This window comes from Lineus longissimus, chromosome 3 (genome assembly GCF_910592395.1).
Source record: "Lineus longissimus chromosome 3, tnLinLong1.2, whole genome shotgun sequence".
In the NCBI taxonomy this organism is placed as follows: Eukaryota; Metazoa; Nemertea; class Pilidiophora; order Heteronemertea; family Lineidae; genus Lineus; species Lineus longissimus.
Window position 1 is genome coordinate 5,362,162 of NC_088310.1, and position 22,403 is coordinate 5,384,564.

The 22,403-nt window shown below is 42.0% G+C and overlaps 2 protein-coding genes across 4 annotated transcripts; one reads left to right on the forward strand and one right to left on the reverse strand.

The window, feature by feature from the left end:
* The first annotated feature begins 129 nt into the window (after positions 1-129).
* On the forward strand, positions 130-11,235 carry LOC135485506 (WD repeat-containing protein 81-like). Its single transcript, XM_064767602.1, has 22 exons — positions 130-307; positions 759-943; positions 1,216-1,372; positions 1,581-2,717; positions 2,856-3,038; positions 3,148-3,257; positions 3,573-3,714; positions 3,911-4,092; positions 4,290-5,659; positions 5,850-6,128; positions 6,241-6,500; positions 6,832-7,123; positions 7,321-7,482; positions 7,626-7,880; positions 8,116-8,172; positions 8,364-8,559; positions 8,855-8,985; positions 9,137-9,257; positions 9,417-9,519; positions 9,679-9,809; positions 10,034-10,235; positions 10,587-11,235. The coding sequence occupies exons 1-22, from the start codon at positions 221-223 to the stop codon at positions 10,914-10,916; spliced, it is 6,072 nt and encodes a 2,023-aa protein (XP_064623672.1). The 5' UTR covers positions 130-220; the 3' UTR covers positions 10,917-11,235.
* A 5,434-nt stretch (positions 11,236-16,669) lies between these two features.
* LOC135484738 (dihydroanticapsin 7-dehydrogenase-like) lies at positions 16,670-18,975 on the reverse strand. 3 transcript variants are annotated; one of them, XM_064766399.1, is made up of 5 exons: positions 18,943-18,975; positions 18,293-18,655; positions 17,959-18,060; positions 17,515-17,696; positions 16,670-17,352 (listed from the first exon to the last, which is right to left on the reverse strand). In XM_064766399.1, the coding sequence occupies exons 2-5, from the start codon at positions 18,645-18,647 to the stop codon at positions 17,125-17,127; spliced, it is 867 nt and encodes a 288-aa protein (XP_064622469.1). In that variant the 5' UTR covers positions 18,648-18,655; positions 18,943-18,975; the 3' UTR covers positions 16,670-17,124. The 3 variants fall into 3 exon arrangements, with proteins under 3 accessions (XP_064622469.1, XP_064622471.1, XP_064622470.1); XM_064766401.1 differs by having other exon boundaries at positions 18,293-18,648; positions 18,943-18,961; XM_064766400.1 differs by having other exon boundaries at positions 18,913-18,943.
* Positions 18,976-22,403: the final 3,428 nt, after the last annotated feature.

Sequence of the window (22,403 nt, forward strand, 5' to 3'; positions counted from 1 at the left end):
ACCGACGTGCCATTTACAACCTAGTCTCCCTTCAGTTTGTAATGTACTACACAATGTACACAAGGGAGATATGGGTGAAAAAATATCTTCCTGGAGGCGAGGCGGATAAGGTCGTAAACAAAATGGCTGCATTGTTCCTGGATTTTGTCAATTTTGTCGATAAAATGAACTAAATCTATGCTTCCTGGAGTGTTCAACGACTCCAATTTTGCCAGAAGAGATGGATGAATTCCAGGGCATCCAAAAGGACCTGAAGCTATTGGAGGTTCAATGCCGATCTCTGTCCGAACGCCGGTTTTTAGCATTGGTCAGTTGAAAATGTTCAAGAAGAAAGACAAATGTCATATAAAATACAATAAAAAATGTCACTTCCACACGTCTTCGATACATCTGTTTGGTACAGTCTATCAAATTAAGATGAGGCATCGGAAATTTCTCTGGGGGAAAATGCCAATTGAGTTGCTTCATGATGTATCATTGACAGTGTTTCAATGTATGTTGTGTTGCATGTTTGTACATGTACAACAAGATAAAAGAATCGGAGCCCCAGTTGGGTGGCTGTTGCGGGATTTGAAGGTGCACCACCCTCTGACAAAAGACACTTTTGTTTCTACATATAGTATGTCTTTACTATCTAAATTGATTTTTTGGGTTGTTTATTCAGTGGCCTGTTTATGGTATCCATTCTCATGGATCGTAATTGATATGCGATAAACATTGACATTGAAAATGATTGACGAAAATGACAACTCTTTCAGGTGCATGAGGATTGGCTAAGATGCATGAAGACCAGAGGCAAAGGAGGAGTCACTGTCCCTGTCCACCCAAGTATTGACAGTGATGATATTGAGGCATACCTGGCACTTTCTTGTAAAGTCGTCCCCAAGCCATGGTCTAGAATCACCATCAAAGTCATCAAGAAGGAAGACAAGCTGTTGTCATGGTGGGTTGCTCAAGAATTTATTTGGTTAGGTTTGAAATATCACATGCCACATGGATTGTAGAATAGAAGTACCTAGGTTTCAAATAAGTTAGGTGAGAAATAGTTGTACTTTCAAAAGTCATCTTGGTTCCAGCACAGTTTTTGTATTATCATCTGTCATGTCTATTGATTTAAGAAATTATAGCAACAAGCGTTCTTACATTATTGGGGGAATATTCTTTTTCAAAGTCATAGTTTATCATGTTAAAGGTGTTTTTTTTTTGCAATTGCAGTCCATGTGGCAAGCCCAAGCCTACCATTGACCCTGAGATGGGTTATATTGACCTGATGTCTACTCTTAGTAAGGAAAACTACAAGAATAGCTGGGCTGAGAGTCACAAGAATTACAACTGTCACTACAGAGAAGAGACAATGGCCACACAACAAAAGGTCAGTTTATTATCCATTTATCATATTGTACCAGTTTTGTCAGAGAAAAGGCCTGTAAGACTGCAAAATGGAAGGCCTTTCAGTGACATAAAGTTCACGGCATTAAAAGCCGTAAATTTAGAGCTAGAGCCACTAAGAAATTGCCCTTTTCCTTCCCTATCTTGCTCTGGTATTGATACCTTGAGATCCATTTCTTTCTCCATTTCAGCCCTACAATGATGTCATTAGAGAAAGCCTCGCCACTTTTTTTAAATACCAGCCACAAGCCTTGGGACGCCAGCTTTCTGGACCAAGTCACTATACCTTCTATCCAAAACCTGTCGACAGTGCTAGTGTCTTATCTGCAATAGCACTTTTCGAGTCCGAGACTGCATTTTATGTCCTCCAGCCATATGTCACCTACACACTGCATGACCTCCTCACATTCAGTCCTGCCATTTTGGAAAAATCCTACGCCAAACCGTCGTTTATTCTGTACCAAGTACTTCAGTTGATAAAGTTATGTTTAGAAAGTGGACGGTCGATTCGAAAATTGCAACTCCATGACTTACTTATTGATGACAAACTCTGGGTGTCACTGGCCCTCCCTAGTGTTAGAAGTATACTCCAGCAGTGCCCTGTGATAGAAAATGCAACAGAAAGTTCTCAAAATAATAGTATTCGATTGTCCCCAGCAAATGAGACCACGGCAAATGTAACATCGCTTACTCCAGAGTTTCCACTCACAGAAAATATACCGGATTTAGTACAGGACTGGGTTCATGGTAGCTTGTCAAACTATCAGTACTTAATGACTCTAAACCGCTTGGCTGGTAGGAGAATTGCTGATCCAAACCATCACCCCGTTCTTCCGTGGGTCACAGATTTCACACGGCTGGGGGGTAATCTCCGGGACCTGACATTGTCTAAGTTCCGTTTAAACAAAGGTGACAGCCAATTAGACATTACGTACGATGTTGATGGTTCGATGTTAAATTCTGGAGAAGGAATTCCTCACATTCCACACCACATATCCGATGTCTTATCCGACATCACCTACTACGTTTACAAAGCTCGGCGGACATCAAAAAACATTCTTTGCACGCATGTGAGAAAAAAATGGGTACCACACGAATATCCAACGAATATGGTGCGGATGTATGGGTGGACGCCCGATGAATGCATCCCAGAGTTCTTCACAGATGCCACCATTTTCTTTTCTATCCATGATGATCTACCGAACCTGGAAGTTCCAATGTGGTGCACCTCCCCAGAGGATTTCATTCGGGAACATATGAAAGTCTTAGAAAGTGCTGAGGTTTCGGAGAAGTTGCATCACTGGATTGATCTTACCTTTGGTTGCAAGGTGAGTAACGTGGGAAGGTCAAGTCTCTCATCATGAAATATAAAGCTAAGGGCAGAGTATTCATTCCAATAGTTTAAGTTCAAATTGAATTCTAATTCCAATCCTAATTTGATATTCTTTAAAATTCTCATCTTTAAGCTGAGTGGTACATCGGCAGTAAAGGCTAAGAACGTCTGTCTCCAGTTGGTCGACCAGCATACTGACCTGGCCAATCACGGGGTTGTTCAACTGTTCACCACACCTCATCCGAAGAGGGTGTGCAAGCAGACATTCGCTTCCCAGTGGGCGCCGGACTTCCAGAGGAAACCCAGCGTCATCGAGGTGAGTAAATTCCCAAACATATGGCATGTACTTTGTGAGGTATGATAAGCTGTGCAGTAGATTGTTTTCTCTAAGTTATGGAAGTTGAAAGAGAATTTCTATTTCACAGAATGATGACGGCAGCTTGAAAAAGGACTTAGAAAGCTTGACTGCAGCTTTGCAAGTTTTTGGTGAAGTATCAGTGAATGCAGAGAAGGATTCTACTCTATCAGAACTGAGGTAAGGAGCCTTGATAAAATGATCTAAAAGATAAAGGACAGTGGCATAGAGTGAAGGCCTAATTCCACTACAACTGTTTACCGTCTTAGTTTTACCCCTTTCTTCAGTCTTTATGGTCAGTTACATTCCGAATCTACTCGTATCAAAATTAATCAATGCCTGAAAGGAGCCACTGGACTAGTGGCTCGGACTATCAGCTTGGAGGCAAGAGGTCTCCGGTTCAGACCTCACAGTTGGCGTGTGACTGTAGCAGATCTGTTTGTCATGCCAAGGGCGAAGAAGACTTGTTCAGGTTTACTATCTATCTCTTTTCAGGCCCCGCTCCCGCACAGGTGACGGTGAGCAGATTATCCTACCAGATAATTACAACCCACTTGCCCTCCTGGAGAGAATTGAGAACCTGTTTGAATATTCCTCCAAGACCATGCTGAAACTTCCTCAGGAGCAGCTTGTCAGCGTGAGCAAAATACAGTCTTTTTATCATGGTTCTATGTCAATATGTAATGAGAAACCTTATACCAGTAGGTTGCAGAAGCAGTACAATAAGCAATACATTTCCAGTCCACGTCCATTTCATCCATAAAAGGTGCTATATTTGACCAGCAACTATTACTTAGTTAGTGAACTCATACCAATGAACACTTCCGTTTCAGGCTTCACCAAAGGAAGACCCATATGAGAAGATCCTGACTTGTACCATGCAAGAGTTTGGGTGTCTGATGGTGGAAGTCTTCATGGCCCACAAGCTTCGGATGATCAGCTCCACAGCCTCCCTAAAGGAGAGGTACCAGGTCATCAGGCAGCTCACTATGAGAGATTGGAAAGAGATACCAAGGTAATTCATAATCAAAGCGGGAGGGCATGCTCTATTGGCTATAGGTGACAAATCGATAAATGCAGAAGACAATATTTGAATAGATGCCATCCTGTGACTTCATCACCACAGTCCCACGAATCTAATTATCTGCTAAGTTCTCTGCATTTGGTTGTGTAATTAAATCATTGACAGTGAAATTCAACTCTTTATTTCAGACCTATTCGCCAAGCTGTTCTCTATTTGCTAGAACCTTCCAGTCCCTGGGACCCCGAGGAGTGCCAAGAAAGCGGGCCACTCTTCACGTACAAACCATACACATTCAGTGACCTTCCTAGCCCGACACCTGGGCTACTTCTTCACCCGGTCATAAGTCCACTCCCGTTTCCTAGCTACTTCAAGGATCTCTTCGAAGTTCTCCAGAAGTTGCACAAAGAAGATGAACGTATTGCTCAGATTGCCGAAAGTGACTTGAAGTTGCAGGGGAAAAATCTGCAGATTCTGCAACTTCAGCGGGAGAAGGTTTACACGATGAGTGAATACTTGGTTGTCGTTTTGAGTCAGTGTGGTCAAGAAGGCATTGATCTCATCCTTCCAAATGTGAAAGAGATGTTTGATAACTTGGACACTACTGTGCCTGCGGCGTGGGCCCTGTTCAACCATATTGCTCGAGCCTTGGGACCAAAGGAGACAGCTAATCAACTATTGCCGTCATTGATGCGTTTGTATGACGGGGATTACTCTACGCAAAAGCATCTGAAGCTGTACCATCGGTCGTATCTAAAACAGCTAATTATCCGTCTCGGCCTGCAGACATTCCTTGCACACTTTTCAACGCTGCTTATTGAAGCTGTCGCAGGATACAAAGACTTTCCGGGCGAATGTGATATGTTGGATTCAGGAGCTAATGGAAATGATCGAGTTGATTCCCTAATTACCCCCCGTACTCCTGTGGCAAAGCTTTCCAATGCAGAAATTGAATCAGAGCTGCAACGACAACTGATAGAAGCACATTCCAAGGTCAGGCGAGCTGATTCGAATCATCTAGACATACTAGTCGAAGTTACTGAAAAGGACGGTATCTCTCCTCCTGCATCCGCTACCGTAGAGACACCAAATGAGACTTCCCCTGAAAGCTGCGAATATGAACTTGATGATCACTTAGCAGATAACATTCTGTTAGAAGCAGAGACAATGCGATCACTTTCACCCTCGGACAGGGAACGGAATCTGAGTGATGCGGGAAGTTTTGGAGAAGCTCCTTTAGACAAATTAGGTCAGGATGAGCAGAGTAACTCTAGCGAGGAAAAAATAAAAGATGACGATGACAGTGATGAGTCTGAGGATGCCCTCTCTCAGAGCGTTGGGAGACTATCTGTTCATAGCGTGTCGAGGTTAATCGATTCTAGTCGGGAGCGTCATGAGTCTGGGAGCATTGGGAGCATGGATGGAGAGATACAGGAGAGGCGAGAGTCTTCAGTGTTCGATGATGAGATGGAGATGGATGATATTGTCGATATACCCAGTACTGATGGTGAAGAAACAACTGGCAGCAAGGAAAATGACAAGTTTTCTGATACAGAAGATTGTAAGTTTCTAAAACATCACTGATAGAAATTGGAACTTATGTGCTTTTGTGCCTTGAGTATTTTTAAGTCCAGGGCTGTCTTTCTATTGTAAAGTCCTGCTTCCTACAAGTATTTTGTGTGTAGTAAATCTTTTAGGGTTGTTGAAGCAAGCAGTTTTATTTACTAATGGCTTGTATTCCCCTTTCATAGTAGACGCCGTGGATGAAGAAGACATTCTTGATGGTGATGACATGATTCGTGTGTCCCGTCGAATCGTTCGTAGCGAGACGGAAGAATTCACCGCAAGTCTGATGGAGTCGACTAGTGCAGCCGAATGCAACATCTGCGACGTTGCGGCAGATTCTGTGAAATGGTTCTCCCACAAACTCGGCCCACTTCTTACGGCAAAGTTCCTGTCACGAAATCTGCTGCGAATGCTGGCGCTGTGTTATCTTGGAGATGAACAGATGGTGTTCATTCACGTTCAGGGTAGGTAGAGGGTCCTGCAGCTCAAGCATTAAGTCTAGTTGCTGCTGATTTTTTACTCGTGTTGAATATGTCTGCTTTAAATGAATATCATTGTAGTCTTGTTTTTTTTCAGATGATGCGATGTCTGCGAGTCATCGAAAAGTGGTCGGAGATCAGAACGCATCTCGCATCCTCGACTGTCTCTCTCACATCGCGATTCTTTATGGCGAACAGGTCATCATGTTGCAGTACCTCCCGCACGCCATAGAGATGGTTGCCATAGCACAGAGGAAGCTCAACAGTCGGTCGGAGGCTGGACTTGTGGGTGTTCTGTCGCTGTTGACCCATATCTTGCCTTATCTGTCCGACACTACGTTAATGGATAACCTAGAGGTGAGTGAAGTTGTGCGTTTTCCTGTCAAATTTTTCTCAAAGCACAAAGATTTACACAAAGATCAAACTTAATAGCAAAAAAGTTTGATTCATGTCATACTCTCTGCTGTATCAATGTTGGGCATGCATGGTCTCGAGATATCCCTTACGTCAAGGTTACTTTTGCTATAGGCACTGCTGTTGGAGTGTCGTTAAGATGTTTGCACTGGCCTCGAAAAGGTACATGAGCCACAGTGCCATCTGCTGGGATTTATCAAAAGTCAATTTCCTCATTGTTCAAGACTGCTATTTGGTTTCCGCATTGAGCAAAACAAATTCTCCACTTTTCCAGGACATGATCTTTAACAACATCATGCTGCCCCTCCTACGCCTAGCATCCTCTGGTAGCGTCAGTTTCCCGAGTGGAGGCCACGCACGATCCGTCATTTGCTACAAATTCATCGATGTCCTCTATTTGATTGGCCTGAGAATAGGATTTGAGATGACACGCAACCACATGACGCCAATGTTGACGAGATTTTTCGCGTCGTTTGACCGAGTGTTCAGTTACAGAACACCTTCATCTGAAACTGAGGAGACAGTGGGTGCTACTTCCAATGGGCAGGCTATCATGTCTGCTTCAGGTATGTCTCCACTTGATAGCAGATAATACATAAGTTTTGGTACAGCACGGTTAAGGCGAACTCTGTACGTCCTGGTCGGGTGGATCCTGAATCTACAGGAGTATTGAAGTGCCAAAGTGGGGATTTTAAAACTTTTTCGTGATTCTTGTCTGACCAAACTATCAATTGAAAACCAAATATTTTGCCATTTCCTCTAGAACCAACGTCAGATCTTCTCGAAGACAACGTGTTTTGTGAGATAAAGATGGACTCAAAGACGAAGGAATACAAGATCGGAACGCCAGTACGACTGGATCAGATTGCCGGCTCACATGGCTCATTCCAATACAGCTTATCTCCTCCTGTTTCTGAGGAAAAAGGTGGGTTGAGGTCAGATAATTTTTCAGATTTCAAACTTATTCCCAGATTTGTGAGGATTTTGTTGATGGATTTTAACACTGATAGATTCACCGGACTCTTGCGTGCAATTTTGTATATCTAAAAGAAGTATATGCTGTTTCAGACGATGACAACCACAATACACCAACTGCTGTTATCAACCCAAGGGACAGAATCTCTGATGAAATGAAATGGACCTTCACTCCTGAGCTTGCCCACACCGCCTACATTCCTTTCTGTAAGCTAGCTGGCGGCATCCACATGGAACAGAACCTACTTAACGATGACCTGATTCGCCGCCTGTGTGCCAGCCATGATGAAGCACTATCGAAGCAGCAGGTTGAGAAACAAGACAGGTTTAGCGATGAGGAAAGCAGCTGTAAGTTTTGGCTAGAGAATTCAGATCTGAGCTTGATCACCCGCCTAAAACACTCTATTCCAATCCTGCATATAGAACAATCTCTAGTGCAAGTTTCCAACAATGTTTGGCTGAATGCTTGTAGTTGGTGAACTTGGAGACTGAAGGCCTCAGAGGTTCATATCAAATGTAACTCTACAAGATGGGATTGAATGCTAGGAAGAGTTATTGACAAAACCTGATTATTCCATTTCAGGTGCCGGCACTCCAACTGTAAACTGGTTTGTTGATTGGGGTACACCTGTTGAAAAAGGTACGTCATCTCCATTTCATTTGATGAGAAAGTAGAACACTCCAGTGTTACCTATTGCATGCCTGCTCTGCAACCATTACTACTGGTACTTCTCTCCAGTGTGACTATGTCTTGGAGAGACTATAGTCTCATTCACCACCATTTTAGATTATTTCTTTCTCGAGAACTGTGAGTCTGACTTCAACTTTCAGTTACCCTGAATTCCCAAGTGATGCCGGATCAAGATGATGACCTAATCAGCAGCGGAAGTTTTGGCCAGAATGTTGCACTTGAAGGCAATAAGATCACCATTCAAGAGGGAGCACCAAAAGAACAAGACCCTGATGTGACTGACGGTCCAATGGGGCACAAAGTCTTCGAACTTCCTAACCCTGCACAACTGAAGAGGTAAGTTTATCATGAAAGATCTTGATATCATTCATCATCAATGCTACATGAAAGCTCAGTCACTACACTGACTGGCCTGTTCATTCTGAGTTGACGAGATAAACTAGATGCTGTTGGGTAAGGGTAGGTCACTATTCATCACATGCTTACTCTTGGAGCTTCTTGTATTATACTTTACAGGACCAACTTGGGTGGAATACATCAGGGTGTTAATTCTAGCGCTATTGAGAAATCAGTCGTTACAACTTTTTTTTGTTCTATAAAATGTCATCGTTGTTCCTTTTTTTAAATTCAGTACAGAGATAGAAAAGAACAAGACCCGTCACTTGAAAGGAAACTGGCTTGCTTATTGGGAGCATGAATTAGGTCTCGATGAAAAGGGCAGCACATTCAACTTCAAACAGATCAAGCTGCAGACATATTCAGGTGAGGAGCTGATATATTTTTGTAGAAAAAAGTTGACTCCAAAAAGACGAATGATGATATTGGGAGTGTGGTGACAGTGAAAGAGCATCCTTTTTTGTAGTGGGAGAACACTGCATAGTAATACCTCTTTAACTATTGTCATCATCTTTAGGTCATACGAACAGTGTCCGTGCCATCTACTCCATGGACAATGAGAATTCCTTCATCACTGCAAGTAAGGACAAGACAGTGAAACTTTGGGCAATACGCAGCAATGGTGATGGAAGTATGAAGTAAGTGGTTTGTTTAGTTATTCTTTAGGTTATTCAGAATGTGCCACAAATTTTGCTCTATAAGTTTCTTATCAATTGTGTAGGTTGCAGTAAATATGTAACGTGACACTTCCCGTGAAAGCTCTGATATTTGATTACCTTATCTGTTTTGATCTGCAGGTCTGGTTGCCAGTGGACGTATACCGCCCACAAGAAGTCAGTCTTCGCTGTGACATTCTTAGAGTCGATACGAGTGGCGGCCACGTGTGATAGCACTGTCCATGTAAGTCAGAGGAGAAGAGTGTTGAAATTACCCTAAAATAGTTCTGTGAGGAAAACTGTCAACAGATATGTTTTCAAGCCCCTTTGTTTTTGCAATTTGCAACATCGGCTCCAATTTGCTTTGTTATCATGTCTGAGAACTATTTACATTCTTTTCAAGCTGTGGGATCCATTTGTTGGGATGGGCATTAAGGTTTTCGAGACGAACAAGAATGCGCCAGTCACAGTCCTGGCTCCCATGCCTGCTCCATCGGCCAATCTTATTACTGCAACAACAGATGGCACTCTCAGGTGAGCAAAAAATTAAACCTGCTTCTGTTTCTGTTCACTTTTTTGCAGACCATGATATATTTCAAGGGCTCATGATCTAGTCTTAGGCGACTGAGACCAGTGCTGTTGAGAGAGCCGGAAAGGGCTACCTTAATCTTAGTTGGTAACTGAGGGAAGGGCATTAGGCCCATCCAAAAATGCCAGTTGTCTTTCCCTTTATTCTTATTGATGGCATTCCACTTCAGATTCCTTGACGTTCGTATGACAAGTTACGCCCAGGAGTTCAAGTGTACCATGGCCCAAGCAGGATTGATCCGCTGTGTGACAGTCAGCCCCAACAGTAACTGGGTTGCTATAGGATACTCAACTGGCATCATCTCGATCCTTGACGTGAGGACTGGGTTGCTGCTGGGGACTTGGAAAGGCCATGAAGGAGAGATACTACAGGTGGGGAATAATGCTGTTGCTTTAGATCAAATGCCTTGTCATTTGAATGGGGTGTAAACCTGAGATTTCTTTAACCCGGGCTGCTACACAAGACCAGGTGACCCAGCCAAGTTAGAAACATTATAGCATGTGATGTCCTCTTTCCTGAGCCAAAGAGGGAATCGCTTATTCAAACTGACCTGGATGTACCATAATTTCGTGCAATAGATGCTCACAACTGTGGATGCCAAACTCTAATATAAAACTCTTTACCATCCTCATTTCAGATTAAAGCCTACAACAGCAATAGTTGTAGCTCACAGCTGTGGATGCCAAACTCTAATATAAAACTCTTCACCATCCTCATTTCAGATTAAAGCCTACAACAGCAATAGTTTCATAACCTCATCGTTTGATCACACCATGTCATTATGGGGAACAGACGATGGAAAGATCATTTGTAACTTCAAGGGTCAGACAGAACCAGTACATTGTTTCAGTTTCTACAAGAACGAGATTATTTCAGCTACGACTGGCAATCGGGTTGGGGTCTACACATCAGTCAACAGTCAGGCGTCCTTTTCTAGTACCAAGCTGAGATCAGATACTTTCAGAGGAGTCCTGACGACCATGAATATCTTGCCGCTCAATCGTTTCCTTCTCCTAGGTGCTGATAATGGAACAGTCCGATTGCTGTGTTAGTTTGGGGTTCTGGGACTCGCGAGGAATGCTCCAATTGCTCTGTCAGTAAATGCTTTTGAGGGAGGGTCAAGGGGAAGGGGATTCATAATTTCAAAAAGTAATGTTCAGCTGTAGTGGAGAGGCTTTGTCAGCACCATCAAGAATTACTTAAGACTAGTCTTTGTTAATTCTTTGTACCATCTTATGATAATCTCTTGCCACATATAACAAATTCGGTGCTGCTACGAAATTTGTTGCATGGCTTTCCCAAGGTTAAGGTGTACTGTATTCTAGTCACTGATTGTTATAGGAATCTATATGTAGTGTAAGAGACGATGGGGGTGGGGGGGGGGTGTATAAACCTTTATAGTGCCATATTTGTATGAAAGAAAGAATACAATTATATAAGAAAACTAACATATTTGAAATGATCATGATATGAAAGGCCTAAGAGTAATTGTAAAATGAAGCATAATTCAAGTTATTGCTGGCCATCACTACACATAATGACAGAGTCCTTGTGAAGAGGGCATTACAGATATGTATCTGAGATTGTACTCAGAAAGTAAGATGTTGTGTTATAGTCTTTCTTATGTATCCCAAACTGTCCTTTATTCTTGAATTATGTAAGTCAACATAAAAACAGGCTTGGCAGTACCCATGCTACTGACCTTTCACACTTAGTGATGAGCCAGAAAATCACAGGGTATGCATTTTCATTCCGTTTTGTAGAACTAATGTACCAAAGAATTAGCATTTATTGATTATTTGGACAGAAATGATACAATTTCATTCCAATCCACCTGATTGTTCTTCAGTAATCTTCATCATAGTGGATGATCGTTGTTTCAATCTACCAGTTTAGTAAGATGAGCAAACTTATCATGGAGAAAAACACTTGCTCAATTATCAAATGTTTTGCTCTAATTGTTTTAGGCTGTGGAACCTTTTAAAGCACTGACTCAATTATCATGTAAAATTAGCTGAAGAACAAAGCTTTAAAAACATATATTTCGATTTAGTTTTGAAAATTTCTATATTCGCTCGAGTATGAAAATAACTATTTGGCAGATGGTTCTTTTAGTCTCTGAAGCAGAATGTCCTCAGTGTTTGAATGGTTCGCTGTTCTGTATCGGCCAGTAAATTGATGAACTGTTAACTCCTTTAGGTTTTTGCTGACACATGACAAATATGGTTGAAATACAGATTAATCACTTTGTTACAACGGAAAACTTCGTGGTCAATTATGCACGATACGTGCTCTGATGACGCCATGCTGTCCATTGTGTCATGCATGTCAAGACACAAATGCGGGCCGTCATAGCATGTCAGATTATAGCAGAGTGGTCAAAACATGCATAACTGTTTTTAAGGAGCCTGAGCAGGCCATGGCATAATGAATTGACCGTAGGCCGATTCACCTGTTGATGGGCAGCACCTGATGGTAACGCAACACCAGACACTCGTCAGTTAAATATGTTACCGTGTCTTAGATGTTACATAAATCAAAATCATCATTTCGTTGTGTGGTCAACTGAATGTGATGAGTGATGACATTTTGAATGTTTTCCAGTTGAACACGCGAGCACTTTTCCTTTCAAAGTGATGTCAAGTGTAATGAGCAGCCCCACAATGTTTACCATCAGGTGTTGCCCTTTGAAATAATCCTGTATTCGATGAGATTAATCAAAAGAGTTGACATCAAATCAAAAACAAGGCAGCAAATTCAGTGAGGTTTACAGTAATAACGTCAGTTATCACTTTTCGGAGTGTGTACAAACCTTAATAGGAACCCACCGGAAATCCAAAAGCATTCGTAAGGTGCTGAACCAAGTGAAACTTGGTTATAAAACTATACATCGTACCTCATGGTTGTAAACATCAATCCTGCACAATTCGTGTTCGCCTCACATGGCACAGCTTATCGACTAAATGCATGCTTGTAGGCATACCAAATCTTAGAGTTATTTTTCATGACTTCTTGGACTATGGTAGTGTTTTTCATATCGTTCTGGCAAAAGTTACTTGGTTGAACAAGATGATGTCAACAGATCACATTTACCAGAAGATAGTGGTGTTGCACAACACTAGATTATCCTTAGGGTAGGTCTCACCAGTGCTCTTTCAGGGTGTCACCTAAAGCCGGTCAGCTATGACACGGACTGCCCAGGGGTGTGTAACATTGCTATTTGTGATCACTTTATTACTGTTCAGAGACAAGAGGTCACCCAGGTACCTTTTGCCAGATTTAACTGAAAAACACTATCCCTGGTAGTCATTCTTGTTATCTGTAAATGTAAACTTCAAATCGTTGCTGTTAGAGTGCACTGATTCTATGGACGCTCCTGCCAGCGTACAATGTTTTTCACGGCAAGAGATGACGTGTTTTGTTATAAAAATTAACCACAAATGCTGTAACAGGACATCAGTGTTACTTCATTGCTACTTCTAATAGTGTGTCAGTCAATAATAAAAGTAATTATATGATTGTCAGTCTTGGTACCTTGCTCTATATGACATTATAGCACGAAATGCTCACCATCCATTCGTAAAGTTCACATCGGTTAGATTCACATCATTCAGCATCACTCGAAATCTCGCATAGATGCATCACATTTCAAGATTCGCCACAAAAATGTTGCCAGAACGACTGCAAGTAGTTCCACTGTACCAATTCATAGGCTTCTAAAGTTGGAAGGTTCTTTACAATGATTCATTCTGGTTTTTACCTATTTGACCATTGACCTATCAACAGTAAACATTCACTGCACCATTGAATTGAGTGTTCAGGGAGTGATGAAGTGTCTATAACCCTTCATATTTGTTATTTACCTTTTAATGAACTGTCTAACTTGCCTGTATCGGTGTAATGTACATAGGTCTTAATTAGTTATTTTCTATGTCAAGGAATGCTCCAGAGCTTTGCATTACAGAAATGCACTGCCGTTTACTTTGTGTTGTACATGTACATTCCATCATTAGAAAGTTTAAAATCAATGCTCTCAATAAACGTAGTTAAGAACAGACATGATTCATATTAGGTGGATGCCTTTTGCTTTGTGTTGCTGGGCATGTATGACAATGTAAAAATTGTTTGTCGGTTCTACTTACCTTTTAGTCACATGCTTATTTTTTGCATCACATACCCTCTCTCTCGGTGTCCACATCTTATGCTAAAAGATCAAGCAATGTGGTTTTCTTAATAGCTCAGCTTCCATTCTTTGAAGTAATGTTATCCTCCCATGCGAAATCTATTTTTGTGGCCGTATGTGGCATTGGCCTAGCTTCGAACCCATGATCACATAGTCGGACTCTCTTCCGCACTTCACCATATCACCAAACAGTTGATTGCAAGAAGAGCCAAACAAGTTACTTTTCCAATAATAGCACCAAACAGTTAATTCTGCAAAATAGTACAAAACAGTCAATTCTTGGTCCTGGATACAGTGTATTGAGAGAGGTTCCATTGCATTGTGTGTAATTTCCATTCATCCCAAATCAGTCTTTGGAGGACAAAGTCACAACCACAATTCTGTGATAAGATCACATTAAACAGTTACCAAATTTAGATACTGAGAGTTGTTTGTATTTAGCCGCAGTGTTTATTTCAATCGTAACTCGTCTCGTTTGATAGGTAGAGAGGCTTCACTTAAGCAATGCCAGTGCTGTAAAGTGTATCATATTCGATTTGTTATTTGCCAGAAATGGTCTCAAAAATGGTCAAAATCATGTTCAAAGCTTGACTAAGCTATCGTTGTAACAGTTATGATTATATGTGTGCTAGTTTGTACAGTATACGTCCCTTCAATGGATAACAAAATGAATAAAAGATCAAAGTAAAATATTTCATACAAGACTGTCTGTTGATCTTCTTCAAAATTACCGTGTAGGAGAGGTTTTGCCCGCCATTCAAGGGTTTGTCGTAAAGACTCAGTGCGTCTTCAAATGAAGACTGCATAAACAGGACAGGTTGTGCCTGCCAGTGAAGAGAACATCGTCAGGACCAAGTACGTCTTTCAGTGAATGACAAACATACAGTGCTGGTTGTGCCTTCAATTCAAGAGTACATCGACCAGACTGAAAGCGTCTTCCAACGAAGGCTACACATTCAGGACTGGTTATACCTTCCATTCAAGAGTACATCGACCAGATCGAAAGCGTCTTCCAACGAGGGATGCACATACGTGACTGGTTATACCTTCCATTCAAGAGTGCATCGACCAGACTGAAAGCGTCTTCCAACGAGGGATGCACATACGTGACTGGTTATACCTTCCATTCAAGAGTGCATCGACCAGACTGAAAGCGTCTTCCAACGAGGGATGCACATACGTGACTGGTTATACCTTCCATTCAAGAGTGCATCGACCAGACCGAATGCGTCTTCCAACGAGAGATACACATACAGGACTGGTTATACCTTCCATTCAAGAGTACATCGACCAGACTGAAAGCGTCTTCCAACGAGGGATGCACATACGTGACTGGTTATACCTTCCATTCAAGAGTACATCGACCAGACCGAATGCGTCTTCCAACGAGAGATACACATACAGGACTGGTTATACCTTCCATTCAAGAGTACATCGACCAGACTGAAAGCGTCTTCCAACGAGGGATACACATACAGGACTGGTTATACCTTCCATTCAAGAGTACATCGACCAGACTGAAAGCGTCTTCCAACGAGAGATACACATACAGGACTGGTTATACCTTCCATTCAAGAGTGCATCGACCAGACTGAAAGCTTCTTCCAACGAGGGATACACATACAGGACTGGTTATACCTTCCATTCAGGAGTACATCGGCAAGACCGAAAGCGTCTTCCAACAATTGGACGGGAAACAACGTAGTCCGATCGGGGTCGTAGGCTTGCAGTTACCCCGTTTACATCGACGAAGGAAAGCAAGTAGGACTCCAGAGAACATGGAACCCAAGGAGTATTTTATTACCGTGAAACATTGCATGCCTACCCTCTCCGCCGAGCGTATTTATTTATTTATTTATTTATTTAATCGTACATAATCATTCAACAGAGTGCAGTGCTGTATTGTGCAGTGAGAAAAATAAATAGATGGAAGAACATTTTAAAAACAAGCACGGTCTTGTCTGGGCATTTATGAGCTCAGCGATGATGATAAGGATGATAGATGTCAAAGTCGTTGACCCCACTCAACTGGAAAGTGGAGTAGGGTAAAACCGAAATAATCTACATAATTTTATGTTGAACTTGAGCCGGCAGACATTAGTCGACCGCCATATTACTGCTATCATATCACATTTCCCTAATATCGTCGCGACTTCAACAGGAACCTCAATTTTTCAGTAGAGGTTACCTTCTTGTTGTTTGCGCGGGTTCCCGGTCGCTGACTAAAGCTTTAAAAGCGGTGCAATTTCGCATTAAACTTCAAAGCAAGGTCGATCCTCAACGAGATAGAGGAGTGTTCTGTTCAAGTTCCTGCTGATGAAGCCGCCAGTTTCGATCCATCTCTGATAAACAAATAGGAAACAAATAATCCGATGTTCAGTAATCCACTTCTTTCAGCAGAACAAAAACATTATTCCGATGCCCTGAGGGAGACTGGCCTCTTTCACCTTGGCAGGGAACAGGGCTTGGAGACAGGAAGCTAAGAACACTCACACGTGCAGTAAGCACCCTTGTGACGTGGCTAACAACCAGGACCAGTTTTAATGGTTGTTCCCAATTAGAGTGTAAAGTATCCATGCTCATAACGGTGACACGTTTGTAATTGAAGAAGAAGAAAAAAGCTTGTGGTGCGAATGTATATTTTATTGATATGAACTGGCTGTTTTTGACACTGAGTTTGTTACATCATTAGATTGATTCTTTTTAATGTGGTCAACACAAACATTATCGGAAGTTTTTGGCAAAATGTCAGCATCACTTTGGACACAGGACATGCACTTGGTGAACGTCTGGTCAACTAAAAATAGCGCGGGATAGTCCAACCATCGAAACTAGGCTATAAATTAGGTATAATTCCACACATCGCACTGCAGAGTCTATTTCAATGGGCCAATCAAAACAAGGATATATAGCTCCCTAATACAGCCTCGGTCTCATGAATGATCGCCATTTCAGGTTCCATTTACAATACATCATGTGGCGCATGGTATTCTCACCGGGGTTAGCATCTAGTGATTTCGCATTCCGCATCTCGCGGTTTATAATAAGCCCTTTGTGACTTCCTTGTTGATAGCAAATTACTTCTTGGTAGCTGCAATTGTTGTGGGATCTCCGAAACGTTCCCCATTCATCGCCGAATAGCCGCCATCTATCGGCAGACATGACGCAGTTATGAATGAAGCCTCTTCGCTCAGTAGGAAGCAAATGGCTGAAGCGATTTCATCCGGGTCTGCTAAACGTCGTGTTAAGTGGCAGTTACTGTAGTAATCGGTGGCTTTCTCGCGGCTTCCGAAGGCCTTAGCTATCTGTAATATAAAAAAATAGGTCTACTTGTCGGAAATACGAAAATAAGTAACGATTAGCACAGATCATAATTTGAACTCCATGGGAGGTAAGGGGCAAATCACCGTAAGGTATGAGCTATTATCCTGATTTGGGGCAGTATACCGTGCGGTACATGTAAATACCTCTGGTGTATATGTTGCTGCTGGCTCAACACAGTTTACCCGCACTTTCTTTTCAATCAAGTCGAGCGCCATATTGCGGGTCATCTGAGCTATGGCGGCCTTGGTGGCGCAGTAAGTCATCCGCATTGGCAGAGCCCTGTGGCCACCACCACTACCCATGTTAACAATGGCACATCGATCATCTGAAAGAATAGAAGATGTTTTGTTGGAAGCAGCAACAAGCTATAAAACGAAAACGCGGTGACTGACAAACCGCCTCCTTCTCCATACAGTTTCCCATCTTGTACTTGATAAAATGCTGCTCCAAACGGGTTGATTTGCTACTCCTACGACATGTGGCGAAAAACGGTTCGATGACTCGAGTTGGCGTGTGACGACGATCGAGATGCAAAAGAAAACAATTTCAATTTTTTTAATCACGATCTTGAGCGACTTTTTACAAACCTTTTTGCATGTACTGCTGACAGACCTTAACCATATTGGCTGCACCCTCAACATTAACTCCCCAAGAGCGGACCCAGTCTTCGTGGGTGACATTGGTAGCACCTGAAGTAATTGTGATGAAGAAATGTCTGGCGTTTATGAATAATGAATAAGTTCAGTGCTATCGTTCAGAAATCAATTTTGTTGTCATGATATTTTCGTTATACGGATCATTTGCATTGTGAATGATGCTAGCATTAACAGACATGCATACATTCGTGGTGCATAGCTGGTAATGAGTAAATTACATCGCGCTCAAAAATTATTCTTTCGCATTGTTGCCCTGTTCACATACCTGCAGAACAGAAGTCCACTGCATTGTTGACCAACAAATGAATGCCTCCGTACTTTTCAACCACCTGTCTCACGCCTGCTTCAACAGCGTCCATCTTGGATATGTCAACATTATACTGCGTTACCCTTTCAGCGTCACCCTTTTCTGATAACTCGGTTGCCAATGCTTTACCCAAGTCGTCGTTTATATCAAATATGGCCACCATTGCGCCATCATTTGCAAGTCTGGTTACAGTTGCTCGGCCAATACCAGAGGCTCCTCCCGTCACTATTGCAACACGGTCGGTGAAGCGCTCTCTGGTACCTGCCAGTATTGGCCCCATCCGGGGAAACGGAAATCCGTTATCTGCCGCCATTCTGAAAACTGAAGAAAAATGGCAGTCGAATGATGTAAAAAAACCAACATCGATCACGATCGCGATCGATGTTGCCTGCACGTTCAGTACAACAGTATAATATAAGCTACACATGGTGTAAACTATTGAAATTTTAGCTATATTGCGGCATGCAAGCAGGTAGGCCTATCGTATTTGAGCGGGAAGCAAGCACGTCCGACGGGCCATATCCAAGGAAGAATCCTGGACGAAAAACCTTTAGTGCTAGTGCTTTCAATGTACATACCCGCTCCACCACAGAAATGCAATGGCCTACCTTGAAGACGATCGATGTTCGAAGTCACCTTTTGAAAGTGGAGCAGAGCAAGACAAAAAAAATAATGTTGTACGAAAGCCCAGAAGGCTCAATCATTTGAAATTCGAAATTCTCTGGCCATGGGCCTGTACTAAAGGCCAATAGAAAGTACAATGTACAGACATGCTTTTAGGAGAGTCAATCACCATAGATTGCTATGACAACGTCATATCGTCGCGACTTCAACAGGAGTTTGCTCCTTTTCCGTAGAGGTTCCCTACTTGTTACTTGACGCGGATTCCCGCTCACTAAGTAAAACTTTAAATATATCCAGGGCGTGGGATTTACCGAGCCAGAAGGATTAATAACTCACACAACGTAGTGAGTGTAATGGTTACGTGTATGTATAAAGTGTAAACAAAATTCATATATCCATCATGTCCATCGAATCTGAAAAAATTTGTGCAGACCCATGACAGTTCCGGTTCCGGTACAGTTTGTTGCATTCCATACGGGCCGCGCTTGCCGATCCTGCTTTCACGACGCACCGCAACCACAGTTACCATGATTCCCATTGTTTCCTTCCTCGTGACGCAATTATTTCATGACGTCATGAGCCATTGACCATTCACGCAAGTAGATTTATTCACACCGGCGCCACTGAAGTGCGGGTGTGGGACATCATGATTTTAAAAATCGTCTGCTAGAACATACAGGACAACAACGTCGGCGGAGACAGTTGTGACATTTCATTGCAGACGAAGTAAACGTCCTCTTCTTCTCGATTTACGTACTTTACTTCAAAAAAGTCAGTTTTAACACTACTGCACAAATATAGAGTGGTCATAATGTTCCATTTGCATAGAGATTTGACGGACTGTTTTGGAAATTCATTCCAACCATGCAACTGTTTCAGAAATGAGAAAAAGCTCCTGGGTGTCATGACATGCATTCAATTATTATTTCACCACAAATAGCTGCTTCTTCCAGCAGATATGAGACAGCTACCGCGGCGGGGACTATTTCTTTATGGGGCCTTATTGTTCAGCGTCTCCAAGGAATTCTATTTTTAGAGTCTAATGGGTGGGGTGGGGGGGGGGGGCCTTCCCCCCAATGTACTGACTAAAACCTGTCACTTTCAGAGAACGGGGGAGGGGGTTTGCGGGACTCATCCCAAATGTACTGGCTATATATGTCAGAAGGACGGGGGTTTGGGGGGCTCCCCCATGTCAAACAGTTGTGTGAGTTCGCTAGAGATTGCTCTTTACATATTACCCCTGCTTGCCGCTTGTTGTATAATGCTGATCTCTTATAATGACGTTTTTGCCAATGTTGCGAGGTAGTTTTACAGGACGTCGCTAATTTCAGGCAGGCGTATGGTTCCACCAAACACCAAGTTCAATGATTTTTCAAAATCATCCTCTTTGGAGAAGTCACGGTCCTACTGGAAGCCATTTTTGTAGGCAAAACCAACATAGTATCATGCCTAAGTTGTCCTTTTAACAGCTGTGCAGTTTCGCATCAAGCTACAACGCATAGGCTATCCTCAACAAGATATATTTCATGATCTGGCTGATGAAGCCGCTACGTTTCTTATCCACTTCTTTCAGCGGAACAAAGACAATTTTCTAACTAGAATTCCGAAATTTGCTGGTAGCAAATTTGATAGTCTCCAGATAGTCGTCATGTCAACCGAGTGGAAACCGAGTAACAAACTCGACTGTAGTCAAACTACGAAGAAGAACGTGTGCAAATACTCGAGTCGAACGCGTTCGAATTAACAGCCTGAGTGTAGTATTTACTTGCGGTTACAGACAGGTCGTCATCATTGTATTTACGCATGCGCGAGTAACCGGATGTAAACAAATCCACGTGTTTTTGGAGTAATAAAGTCCTTTTACTCTAAGGTTGAAATAAAATAATTCAGGCATAAATGCCCATATGGGGGAGTTGTTTTTATTTTTATTTTCTACTAATTAATAGGGGAAGGAAAATCCAAATTATTTTAAAAAGTGTGGTTCAACTAAATAACTGTAGATTGCATGATGACAAGCCAGGAAAAATCCAGTTATTTCATGGAATACCGGCATTCTGTAAATAAAAGCACGTGGAAAGATATAAATATCTTCAATCAAATGCACGTGACTTAATTTGTTTAAATATGGTTACTCGCGCATGCGTCAATACAATGATGACGACCTGTCTGTAACCGCATGTTTAGTATTTGACCTTGACCCGATACTCTCGTCAAACTCGCAGCACAAAAACGCATCTAAAGCATCGAAATATTCTGAGTTCTGAAAAATCGTTTTGCGATAATCCATGAATCGAATTGGGTTTCTTTATAATACCTCCATCGTCCCATCGCTCGACTAACTCCTGAGAATATTAATGACGTCATTATGACGGGGCGGAGCTTATGCTAATTTATCAGCGTCGGCATGTTGGGAGAAGACGGTTGTGAGGGCACTAACATTGGAATAACGCTAAAAGCAGTAGTTGGTTTTAGGGTTGGCCGTTAGGCGCCGCAGGCTCATGTGCGCGTGTTAGCTGCGCGCGCACTAGCTGCCCTGAGACTGTGTATTTAAGGTGTAAATAAATGCACGTGTATAAACACAGACATGACATGTCAGCCGGCTTTTTCAAAAGAGGGAGATTGAACATGAAAACAAGACAAAACATAACATAAAATTTGCATCAATCGATATTAAACCTTGACCAGAGCCTACATCATCGGAATGTCTTGGGCTAGCTAGTAGAAATCCGAGAATGTCTGATTTAACGAGCAGAAAATGTTAGAATCACGGTGCTGCCCTGATCACGCCCACTTTTCTGTGTTGTGACTGTGTATTGACTATTGTGAATTTTGTGTGTTCCAACGCTAACCCTAACCCTGATAACCTCACCAGTTGCTCCAAAACTGCATTGATGGTTCGGTAAAGGTAGGAAATATAATAATATTACATGAAACATGGCTTTATATTGAAATAAAAGTTTGTTCATATGATATAAAGTCACTTAAGCTAAGGACACTTTAACTTTGTCACATCCTTCCTCCTTGTCTGTTTTAACACTTTCTCTGATTTCATTAGTGATTTATCCCAAGGTCTATTGTTTTTCTGTTACAAAGGAGATATGTAGTGTTCCTTTATGCATGGAAAACTGGTTTGAATGAGTTATTTTTTAACAAAAACAAATGATGTGGAAGACAAAATTATGACTGTCCTTCAGAAAATGGCATTTTCAACTCGTTCGGCACCACCAACAACCGAGAAAAATGTAAAAGACCGTTGGTCTTGAATTAGATCTGTGCAGAATTGGGAATATATCAGGAAATTGTCCCAGTGGATGAGGTGATTTTAGGCAATTCTTAGGCGTATTGCATTATTGCTTATTTTGGCCCTTTTTGACCGATCTAACCCTTATATTTTCTGTAATTCACACTGAACAACTTACTTTTAGTCCGTTTCATCATTTGTAAT

Excerpts from the sequence above, each read along its gene's own strand:
- LOC135485506 (XM_064767602.1), top strand. The coding sequence starts at position 221 with ATGGATGAATTCCAGGGCATCCAAAAGGACCTGAAGCTATTGGAGGTT. Across the intron at positions 7,881-8,115 it reads TAGCGATGAGGAAAGCAGCT|GTGCCGGCACTCCAACTGTA; the intron begins GTAAGTTTTGGC and ends ATTCCATTTCAG. Across the intron at positions 8,986-9,136 it reads CAAGCTGCAGACATATTCAG|GTCATACGAACAGTGTCCGT; the intron begins GTGAGGAGCTGA and ends CATCATCTTTAG.
- LOC135484738 (XM_064766399.1), bottom strand. The coding sequence starts at position 18,647 with ATGGCGGCAGATAACGGATTTCCGTTTCCCCGGATGGGGCCAATACTG. Across the intron at positions 18,061-18,292 it reads AGTGGACTTCTGTTCTGCAG|GTGCTACCAATGTCACCCAC; the intron begins GTATGTGAACAG and ends CAATTACTTCAG. Across the intron at positions 17,353-17,514 it reads CAGCAACATATACACCAGAG|ATAGCTAAGGCCTTCGGAAG; the intron begins GTATTTACATGT and ends TTTATATTACAG.